The sequence below is a fragment of the Eleutherodactylus coqui genome, chromosome 1 (genome assembly GCF_035609145.1).
Source record: "Eleutherodactylus coqui strain aEleCoq1 chromosome 1, aEleCoq1.hap1, whole genome shotgun sequence".
Lineage (NCBI taxonomy): Eukaryota > Metazoa > Chordata > Amphibia > Anura > Eleutherodactylidae > Eleutherodactylus > Eleutherodactylus coqui.
Window position 1 is genome coordinate 454,060,425 of NC_089837.1, and position 11,893 is coordinate 454,072,317.

The 11,893-nt window shown below is 42.1% G+C and overlaps 1 protein-coding gene across 2 annotated transcripts in view; it reads left to right on the forward strand.

Moving 5' to 3' along the window:
* The window catches only part of CAB39L (calcium binding protein 39 like), an 83,627-nt gene extending 72,578 nt beyond the window's left edge, over nt 1–11,049 (forward strand). For both annotated transcript variants that reach the window (XM_066583911.1, XM_066583920.1), the window contains exons 7-9: nt 1,341–1,406; nt 2,589–2,732; nt 3,159–11,049. In XM_066583911.1, the coding sequence (XP_066440008.1) occupies nt 1,341–1,406; nt 2,589–2,732; nt 3,159–3,338 (390 nt within the window). In that variant the 3' untranslated portion in view covers nt 3,339–11,049. The remainder of the gene's footprint in view (nt 1–1,340; nt 1,407–2,588; nt 2,733–3,158) is intronic.
* The last annotated feature ends 844 nt before the right edge of the window (nt 11,050–11,893 follow it).

Here is an 11,893-nt window from a genome sequence, read left to right on the forward strand (position 1 = left end):
GTGTCCTGTAGCAACCTGCGGGTTACTCTCTCCCTGGGAACGCCATTTTCTCTATTCAAGAGAGTTGGCACCACATGCATAAAGGCTCAGGACCACCGGGTTACTTCAAATTCTAGCTTCCACCAGTTTTATTTCACACACAGGAAACATGTACTGGAATATAAAACGATTTCAGGGTTTCCAACCCACTGGGTCTCTGTCAATATCCCTCACCCGGGGTGTCTAGGTGTCCAACTCAATCAGACACTTGATGGACCCAAATTGGTCCACACCGGACCTCGGGCTCCTAGTTCCTGATGCTGCTAACACAGTCTCTCACTCTAGATGGCAGCCAAATACCCCTGAGTGTGGCAGAAACTGATGGTTTTATCTTCCTGCCACACCCGCTGGTACAAGAATACCTGTCTTAAGCCCTCTATGGGACATTCTGTGTACAGCCCTTCTACAGTACTTTATAGATAGATGTGGAATAAAGATGCGCGAGCACCAAAATGCTTAGGTGCTCGTTACTCGAACCAAGCTTTTTGTAATGCTCGAGAGCTCGGTTCGAGTAACGAACCCCATTGAAGTCAATGGGAGACTCAAGCATTTTTCAAGGTGCCCGATGCTCAGCATAGGGGATGATTCTCTCTCCTCTCTGAAATTTACCCGAGCACCTCATGGTGCTCGCTCGAGTGACGAGTACATTCGAGTATGCTAATGCTCGATCAAGCATCAAGCTGGGAGGAGCATGCTCGCTCATTTCCAATGTGGAATAGATGTGTTCAAAGCAAGATAAAACTGTGTGGTTAAACAAAATTGTCAGAGGCATAATAATTGTTTAAAATGAAATAAAGCATTTAACCTACTCAAATATAATAAAATTACTATTAGTAAGAAATGTGAAACTCCAATTGTTGGCCCTCTGAGAAATAATCTGGGTGTACTGGTGGAGTGGGACAATCTATTAGGGACTTTTCACACAGGCTAAAATTAGGATCCCCAGGTTACCTGCAGTTAGACCTGGGGATTTGGGCACAGAACTCCGCAGTTGTGAATTTCGGTGTGTCCTACTTCCTAATTCCACTCCGTGTGAAAGGTCCCTTAAATGCCTTCTTCTCAACTGCATTTACTTAGAAAATCCATTGGTCAATGACATATAAAGTCACCTGCTTAACCCAGCACGAAACGTGGCACCGCCTTAAGAACAATAAAAGGAAGAGAAAAATTGTGTTTTCCCCCATCTGCTGATCTCCGGAGTGAATTACACCTGGACTTGGCAATCTGTCCACCTGCTACATGTGACTTGACTTTCCCTAATTATTTCTTATAATTTCTTTCATGTTTTTTTTTTTTTCTAGATATTTAATGACTATGAAAAACTTCTACACTCTGAGAACTATGTAACTAAAAGACAGTCATTGAAGGTAAGAGGACCATGTAATGCTGGAGGAGTTTTCCAGATAGAATACTACTGATGACCTATCATTAGGATAGGTCTTCAATAGTTGATCGGCTGGGGCAGCCACGCGGATAATCTGCAATTCAAGCCGCCCATAGAGGTACATGGGCATCTGCAGCTTAATTAAAACATGCTGATTTGTTTTGCACACCTTTTGGTCCGGAAAACAAATTGCAGCATGCTCCACTTTACGCGGATCCCGCAGGAAAGTCTTCCATTGCAGTCTATGGAAGCCGTCTGGTACACAGCCTGTTCGCGGGAAAGGAGATTTAAAAAAGAACTCTACTGCGCATGTCCGATGGCAAGCCGTGAGGACCATGCACAGTACAGCGAAACCGGAAGTAGCAAGGTCGGCGCAGACACCGCAGCCTGCAAGACACAGGTACACAGGTCATTCAGCCTGTTATCCTTTAGGCCAAATGCACACGTCCAGGTTAGATTCTGCATTCGGGATCCCGCTGCGGAATCGGGCCCTGTGCCGGACGGTGACCCTCTGCATACCTCTACGGATTCTTCTTCTCTGGGCTGCGAATGTGCCGGCTGGTGCACATGCGCAGTGCAGAGAATGCCTTGCTGGCAATGATGCGGATCCACAGCAATTTCGAAATTGACATTTTGGAATCATCGCAGGTCGGACGGCTTCCATTGCAGTCCTGCACGAAAAAAAACAAACATGCTGCGATTCTTCCTCCGCGAGCAGAAATCGCAAGTGTGTTCCACTCATGTGCATGGAAGAATCATGTTACATTGCATGCTATGAACAGACATTTCTGAGGAATCTGCGGCCATACGCCCACCACAGATTCCGCAGCAAAAATCCGCCCGTGTGCATTGGGCCTTAGTGTTGTTCCAGAGGAAGACAAAAACCTCCATAAGGTAAAATTTTCATTGTAGAGGAAAAAATATTTCCCGACTCCACATCTGGCAGTCTGAATAAATCCTTGGATCGGCAACCCTTGCAGAACTCCAGTGCAGTAATTGCCTACGATAATCAATCCCGTCGCTACTTTTATTATGATAAGGGTCTATAAAGGGATGAAAGCTGAATCCACTATAGGGAACCCCTCTGCTTTAGCTTTGATCGCCGTCCTCCAGTATGCTCTTGTCTATAACCTATTAGGTTTACTTCTTCCAATCCCCTCTGTAGCTGCTAGGAGAGCTAATTCTGGACCGGCACAACTTTTCCATCATGACGAAGTACATCAGCAAACCAGAAAACCTGAAGCTGATGATGAATCTGCTGAGAGATAAGAGCCCCAACATCCAGTTTGAAGCATTCCATGTGTTTAAGGTAAGGCATTCAGCTGTCCGTGTGGGTCACAGCGTTCTGTGTTTTGTCAGGCAGCTCAGAGGACATGTGCAAAACATTTTACAGGAGAGCGCTAGGCAAGTCTCCAAAATCCCACGTACGTCAGAGGTAATGGAAACATGGGACTAGGATCTGTGTTTGGAATAGAATACCTCTTTAACTTCTTATTTACTAATATCTAGCTTTTTTTTTTTTTACTTTTTAGTTGGAAATACCCTTTAGAAAATCAAAGACTTGCAGAATTAGAAAATGCATATATCTGATATTTCACATATATCTATGTGCTATGTCTACAGGAAACTACATTCATTCCTTGTTTTTTCTAAATCCTGCTAGAATCCATTTAGTTTTACAGCTTGAACACCAGGTCCTCTCAGGACTAATCACTCATCTTGCCTTACGTCCTAGGTATTCGTAGCAAATCCAAACAAAACGCAGCCAATCGTGGACATCCTGTTAAAAAACCAGACCAAGTTAATTGAGTTCCTGAGCAGCTTCCAAAAGGAAAGGACGGATGATGAACAATTCTCAGATGAAAAGAACTACTTGGTCAAACAGATCCGAGACTTGAAAAAACCCAGCCCATGACGATCTCCCACGCTGCATCTTCCACCAATCATCTGAATAAGTGTTTTACGGAATTGTCATGGCATCGTCAGTGCCTACGTTTTTTTTGTTTCTATTTAGTTTATTAGCTGCCAAGAGTATAAAGGTTTTATATTAAAACGTAAAAAAAAAATATATGTTCTTTATAATCAGTGGGTATGTGAAATTTGCAGTTGGGTGCGAGAGGTGTCTCCTTGTCCTCACAATCACTAGGGATGGTCACTATGATGATGTGAATCTGACTGAAGCAATTATTATTATTTTCTAATGTCATTTGAAGCTCTCTAATGTGCAGTACTACAACTAAAGGTGACATCCATGCAGAATGACTTACAAGTGGCAGCGGGGTATAATTAAAAGTTACTTCCGGTTCTCTCTCATTGGTAGTACAATTAAAGGGACACTTCCAATAAAATTATTTTTCAGATATCTATGACGAATACAATGTCAGTTTTTTTGGGGGGGGAGGGGGAAGCAACAGTAGTTGGTTGGTTTTCAGGAAACCTTCTTCTAAATCTTGCCATGTATACTACTTCCTATTTAGTGTCTGACATTTGATTTCTAGTGCATCGTTACCACAACAAAAAAGGATTATTTGACACACACTAGTCGACCAAGAAGTTAAGGGTTGTAAATCAATTAGGTCAATACACCTCCACTATGCATACTTCCCCAATATGCCTTCCCAGGAATCTGGCCCCACCATCGCTCCTGACATTGCGTCAGCACCCTGTAGAGACACGACAGTCTTTACAAGGGAGCATTGCCTTGTGTGTCACTTCCCCTGTACAGATGAGCCAACGGCATTCGGTTCTTATTGTGCATGGCATTACAATCCAGGAAAGTTCAGCACTACCTTCCCCATCCTGACGCCGTCTAGCGGCTCCCGTAGCACAACAGAAACTACAATGGCCTATGTTTCTGTAAGAGTATCGTACCTTCAGTCCACATCTTGCATGGTAGGGAGCAAGTTGCTTGCAAATTGCAATTTGTTGACCAGATGGAACAACTTAATGTCCTTATTTACTATATTATACTGATTCGATGCACTGGAACCTCAGTGGGTTTCTGTATAGTAAGAGCTTGTAAATCTGGGGCAGTCTGATTATCAGATGGGAGGAAAAGGTTAATCCACAGTCATGGATGAACACACATGGAGTGCACACAATGTCCTCTGTTACCATAGCAACATGACAACAAAGAGAACAAAGTGTCTCTACCTGCAGCTCCACTCAAAATGTATCACACCCATCCATAACTGTCACTGATTCAAGGAGCTCCACAACCAAAAACGCCTAGCACCCCCCTTGTACCCGTCACCGGCACTGCAGGAGCTCCTGGATCCTGCTGTGTCAGCACATACAGACAGGTGTGTTTAGCATGGTGGCTGTCTAAAAACCATGACCAATGGCAAGAGTTAAAACTGGAGGGGGAACTGATCAGAGTTGTCAACCATCCATGCATTCAAGCAGTCTGCAAAAAACAGTGTTTTTTTTATGCCACCCATAGTGTCTGGGGGGGAAAAAAACACTTCTGTTTTCTCACTGTCTTTCTAAAGTTTGCACAACATAACGACCATGCGGTTATGTGTGGATGTAGTGTATTGGGATGCAGTCACTCGAGTAGAAAAATAATCCAAACACAGGATTTAAAAGAAACGTTAAATATGATGTTCTACAACAGTCTATCTACTGGTAGGTCTGTCTCCTTTTGACTCCCTTAGGCTGGATTCACATGGCCGGCACTCGCACGTGAAAAGTACCTATTTATTTCAACCTGTATATACACACAAATGATTTTTATTTTTTTTTCCTCTTGGACCCATGGACTGAGATAGGGAAAAACGCTGTGTCCTATTTTTGGGTGATTCCTCACAAAGAATTGCCCATTACTGTCAGTAAGTCCTTCAAAAAGAAAAAAAAATATCACACTTGAATGCCGGCTGTTGTGCTTGCGAGTGTGATCCATTTTTTTACCATTTTAACTGTTAGAAACACACGCGATTTGTTTTGTTTTTTTCACGCATGTGGAGAATGCATTTACATGGATGCAATACGTTTTCTTGCAAAACACATCGTAATCGTAGGTTTAAGAGTGGTCCGCCCTTCTCAGGGCGATATCGAACTCTCCCGTGTGAATCTGACCTTAGACACTATGTAGCTGCTTTGTATACTAGATTCCTTTATTTTGGGGGTCAGGAAGGCTATAGTTTTTTTATTAGGGAGAGCATCTGCAAGGGGTGAGGAGAGTTATAAGGCCATGCATGCTCCTCTGAGAAATATGCACTTGTCTTTGCCCCTGGCTGGCTGCGCAATCTCTATCTAGGGCTATTAGGGACATTTCACACAGCCAGGATATTACAGGGGCGTAGCTATAGGGGATGCGGTTGCACCCGGGCCCAGGAGCCTTAGGGGCCCATAAGGCCTCTCTTTTCCATATAGGGAGCCCAGTACTATGACTAAAGCATTATTGTTGGGGGCCTCGTTACAGATTTTGCATTGGGGCCCAGAAGCTTCAAGTTATGGCTCTGTTTCTACATGTCTAATGGCTGGAATTGAAAATTGCAGAATTCCATGCATCAAAATCTGCATTTATGCATGTATAATGGTCCGCACGGACAAATACCGCTGTGTGTGTTCCAGAAATATTCCGCCCCTGTGAAAGGTCTGTTAAGCGGACAATTGAACTTCCCTTTTCTCCAATCCTACACCTACTATTATAGTGAGATTACTTTTCAGATTAACCCTTTGCCGTGCAGCAGATGTAAATTGAGATTAGTCTGCTGTACCTTTCAGGAGTTTGGGGCATTGAGCTGGCAGCTAGAGAAGGAGACTGTTTGCTCTATTGAATTCTTAATCACATACTAGTACTGCCAAAATTGTCAAAACATCAGCCAGAAATGTGAAAAAAAAAAGTTTTCCATATCCCGTTTAAATAAAAATAAATAAATAAATTTCTGATGGATGTGTCCTGTTAAGACATCAAAAGATCACCTTTTATACATATTTTCTAATAGGACACTTCGCTGAATGTGCCCAAAAGTACACTCTCATTAGGGTGCTTTCAGACGGGCGGAATTATTCTGCTTAGATCAGCCTGCAATTCGAATTTCTCAGAGATTTTCGGATGCAGAATTTGCAGCAGCGGAATAAGCTGCAGATTTGGGTGCGGAAAAAAGCAGCCCCGTGTGAAAGCACCTTTAGAAATGGATCACCTCTCCCCATCTGCTTGTCTTTAAAGGGGCTAAGAGAAATGTAAGAACTGCTTGCTGCTAAGGGGTCTAGTGACCACCTTAACGTGAATATCAACCTTATCACTTGGTCATTACAGGTCTAAGAGTCTATGCTGATTAGTTTCAGTATTTATCTTGATAGCACTCTGAGCGCCATTTTTTTTTCCCATGATCCCTCTTATGAATGACTTCTGACCTCCTTAAAGGTATATTATGAAATTAAAAAGGGTTGTCTTACAACAGGTTTCATTTGTCATGCAGACAACCTAAGTGAATAGCAGCGGATGGTCCTTGTTTGTGCACCACCACTCCATTCACTTCAATGGGACCGCCAGAGATGGCCAAGTCAGTTCCCTCCGAATGAAGCGGTAGTGCGCTTGCTTCGTAAAACGACCCCATTTTAGTCAGTACGGAATGTTGAACCTATTTGAATTAAGAACATGGTGCGGAAATTCACTTTACAGCTTATTAGTTATATTAAGCATTTTTATATGCAGTAAAGGCAACAGCATCAAAACTGCATTTCTGGATTTCTCTGTACATGCATGAATGTCCTGCATTGTCACTGTTACATGATTGTAAAACATGACAATGGTAGATTGTATATACACTAGCAGACAGGGTAGGCTTTCCATGGATGTGCTACAAGAGCCATATTCTGTATTGCATCCATGTACAAATATGTTCTGGAGTATTGCTGGTCAGTTACTTGTCAGCAAGTAGAAACGTCATCGTGGATGTTAATTTGATTATGCAGTGATGGCGTCTGTGCACGTAGCCCAGCTGTGACTGGGCAATATCTTGTCTATCTTCGTGTGTTGTCTACACCGAGGCTGCTTCGCGTTCACCCTGGAGGTGGCTGCCCGCACACTCTTAAGATGCAACACATTATTGTTCAGTTTTTATATCTACATAGGCAAAGGAGTTGGCTTTGTAAAGAAATTCATCTTTATTAATATGATTTTAATATATTATTGAGCTAACCTGGTTATGATTTTTTGGTCCTTTTTTTTTTTAAGTGCTCGGCTTTCATCTTTAGAAATTCTGCAACTTTAAAGTGTATGTCCTTCCTTGAATTTTATTTAGTTATTGTAATCTGAATAGGTGTAAAATTTGGGGCCAAGTAACTATTTTTTTTAAGCAGTTGGAGATTTGGGATAGTGGTGCAGAGATACAATTCGCCTGCATAGACCTGTTTTAAAATATAACATTCAGTACCTGCAGCCACCACTAGAGGGAGCTCAAGAGCTTACTGTATGCTCAATAATAAACCGGTAAGTAAGAAAGCTTCCTTTTAATGCTGACTGTAGGCAGACAAATGATGTTGTAAATCTTTTTATGCAGAGTGATTTATAATATTGTATTACCTACAGTGGGATTTCAACTGCTATACAAATAATGGTAATAACTCAATACACATTGCATGTTGGACCGAAGAATGACATGTCAAAATAAGATTCACTTTAAAGTGGTTGATCACTTCTGTTCTTTCCATTTTTTTTAATGTATGGTTTTTTTTTATGGATGTGGGGGCCACACGATACAAGAATGTGATGAGATTATATGCAGACATGTTTTAATGAAATGTATTGTCACACTGTAAAAATGAGAGCTTGTGATCCTAAAAGCAGATGCCTTAAGTTTCACTTAAAATGAACCATTCTTGGGGTATATAAGCTGTAGACAAGGTAATTTCTGTGTGAGTGGTACTGTACATCTCTTGTGCCGTAATGTACAGTGTGATTCCAAATTCAGAGCCATTCGGAATATCTTCTCAGCTAAAAGAGATTCAAGTAGGAAGCTTTATAAAACACTTAAGGCCCTTTTACATGCAATGATTAGCGTTCAAAATTGTTGCATGCGGCCGAAAATGAGCGATAATCGTTACATGTAAACATTAGAATCGTGCACTTTTCGCTTGAATGATCGATTTTGGTTCACTTAAAATCCATCATTCGTCCGCTAAAAGACTAAGCAAATACGTTCCACTTGCATGTATTTCGCTCATCTTTCAATAGACTGCAGGATGTTCTCCCCATAGCATGTTTATACTAGCCGGGAGGAGAAAAATGGAATGTTTGACAGCTGTTTGCACAGCTGTATGTATGTTTTAAAAAAAAAAATGGTGGGCTCTGCAAACTACTCCTTGAGGTCCTTTTAGATGCAAATGAAAATGATAAAGTGTTAATGGCCATTATTAACACCTTATGCAAATAGAGCGCAAAATCTTTCATTCGTTTGAAAGATTATCTTTGTGTGTAAAAAGGCCTTTAGATGGGTGGGCAAAAACTTTTTGGCACTATAGTGGTACCTGTCGACCAGCTTGGTGGTAGCCATCTTGGATTCAGCTCAAGAAATTCCAACAAAAAGTGGGTCAGGGGTTACATGATTTATGGGTAGAATTTCCTCAGAAATGATAGGGGAGGTCAAATTTAAGTTATGGACGTACGTTGTTGAATTATGTAGTGTGGAAAATAATGGACAGAATTGAGATTATCCTGGTGGTTAGTGGCAGAAATGAACGTGAGGTGATCGAGGCTTTGTCAAGAAAATCCAGGAAGACAGCCAATGAGTGGATGGATTGTCAGGAAACTGATTCAGAAGTTCAAGGAAGCTGGTATTGTCAAGGACTAACCAGGAACTGGTCGTATGAGCTGTGTTTCCAATCCCCAGATGTCGACATATGTGCTTTTCCCCTGAACTTCTGAATCTGTTTTCTGACAGTTTGTGCACTCATTGGGTGTTCTGTCTTGAAAACGTCAATCACTTCATGTGAACTTTTGTTACCGACCATCAGGATAATCTCAGTTCTGTCCTGTGTTAACAGTATCTTCTGGTACCAGAAAATACATGCGATTTTACTGTTTTCCTTACCAGATAATTCAAGATAACTATTAATATTCAACACGACATCATCTAGAACTCGAAAATAGTTGCAGGTATTGAAAATATGACTGCACCTATCAATTTTCTGATGAAATTCTACCCTTAAGTCATGTATCCAACAAGACACATTCCATTGAGGTTTCCTAGGCTTACTCCAATATGGCTGCCACCAGGAAGACTGACGAGCACCACCATAGTGCCAAAAAGTCCCCCCCCCCCCCCCCAGCCCCTCCATCTAAGTGTTCCACAAAGTTTCCTACTTGTACACATTTTTGATATTCTGGGTGGCCCTGACTTTTGAAACACCGTGTACAACAAAGTAGCACATAGCTTTACCAAACCACAGTGTGGAAACTCCAATATAAAAGGAAGACGCTTCTGCGAAGGACTTTAATTATATCTTGCTTGGCATAATCCCTATATACTTACACACTGGCTACAGTAAAGGTCGCATTAGAGGTCACAAAGCCTTAGTTTATTACCTGAGCCAGACTCTAGAAAGTAGAGAAGACCTCTATGAAGAGTTTTCAGGAAAATTACAAAAATTGTTGCACAAAAGACAGATTTGGGCAAAACTAAAGGTCCCTTTTAACTCTCAGGATTGTTTGTATTCTAGGTAATCTTACTTAAGACATAAAGGGTTTAGTTTTCCCAAGGTACATTTCTATGACATGTCAGTATAAACAGGGAGCATTCCTAGGTGGCTACACATTATGGGAAGCACAAGGGTTTACATGTATACCAGGGGGAGTTTATAGGAAACGGGTGCATATACATACTAGGGCTAGCTCATGCCTCTGTTGTGGGACCCTAAAAAGTGGATGTCTAACTTATACCCTTTACCTCTGGGTAGTTGGCTAAGGTTGCTTGGCTAGTAGGGGACTACACTTAAAATCAGTGCCAGGACCCCTTCCTTGACAGTAACAGCACAGCCTGGTAAGTAGGATCCCTCCCAAAGGGGCATTTTACTTTTGATGATCTGTCCTGAGTATAGGTTATACATAGTTGATCGGGGGGGTGTGTTGGGGAAGAGCGGCCCTCTGGATCCCCAACAATACCCCTTATGACAAGTCTGATACGTCATAGAAGTCTGTGGTGGCAAAACCCTTTTCACATATAATACAGTACTGATATGGTCTGTGTGGCATGATGTAAAGGAAATGGGTACAATGCCAAGCACATCATGCCTTGTGCTTCTTACAACCAGTCTTGTGATAAATGCCATTGAATCTGCAATGCATTTGTGATGGCAGTACTAAATAATGCACCACGCTCACGTTCTAATATAGTAACATGCTGCACCTTAACCCATTGCAATGTAAAGGTAAATGGCGCAGATCGAATGCGCTCTAGTAAAACCTCAGCACTTTGGTTTGCGAAGTAAAAGTCCTTTTTACAAATGTGAGATGTCTGTACTGCAACTGGATTTCCAATCTGCGCTTTAGAAAAGGGAGGAAACCTAACGAGTAACTATTTGCTTATTTAAACTATTGTGTGTATAAAATAAATGTATATCATTATCAGTTTGTACTTATAAGATTATATTTACAGAGCATTAAAGGCACGGTTACTGATCGCTGGTGTGACGCCTCATTCAGCCTCTTCTCACTGTCTTCCTCTGTAGTGAATATCACATCTGCTGTAAATTAATTACATCAAAATTCAATGTTTTCCATATATTTCATGTTATTTGCGCTCTATATATTTTTTTTGCAATCTTAGGCTGGATTCCGACGACCGTATATCGGCTGGGTTATCACGGCCAGCCGATATACGTCTTCTCTCTCTGCAGGGGAGGGGAGGCTGGAAGAGCCAGGAGCAGTGCTCTGAGCTCCCGCCCCCTCTCCACTATTTGCAATGATGAGAGATGGGACAGGGGTGGGGCTAATTATTGGAACTTAGCCCTGCCCCCATCCCGCCTCCTTTTATTGCAAATAGTGGAGAGGGGGCGGGAGCTCAGTTCCTGCTTCTGGCTCTTCCTCCCCCCCTGCAGATGGACACCGTATATTGCCTCGGCGTGAAAACCGAGCCGATATACGGTTGTCTGAATCTACCCTTATAGCCTTTAGTACACCTATGTCAAGTTAGTGTTTATTAGGACCTTTTGGGATGTTAAAACCTATTGTTTCTCTCTTGTATGGACCTTTATTCCTAGTTCCAACCTCTCTGGCGTGTCGGGGGACTGGGGATATAAAAAGTACACGAGGCCGCTTTCACATGGCTGTGAAAATTGCACGTGATTTGTGCGTTGCTAGATGCACACATCTCACACGAATATGAACCCTCTTCTTTCGAATGGGGCTTTTTTCCCCCTCCACATCGCGATGTGGGAGAAAAACATGTCCTATATTTGGGCGTTCCCTCAGGAATGAGTCGCCCATTGTTTTCCATGGGACAGGAAAACAGATTGCAATGGAAT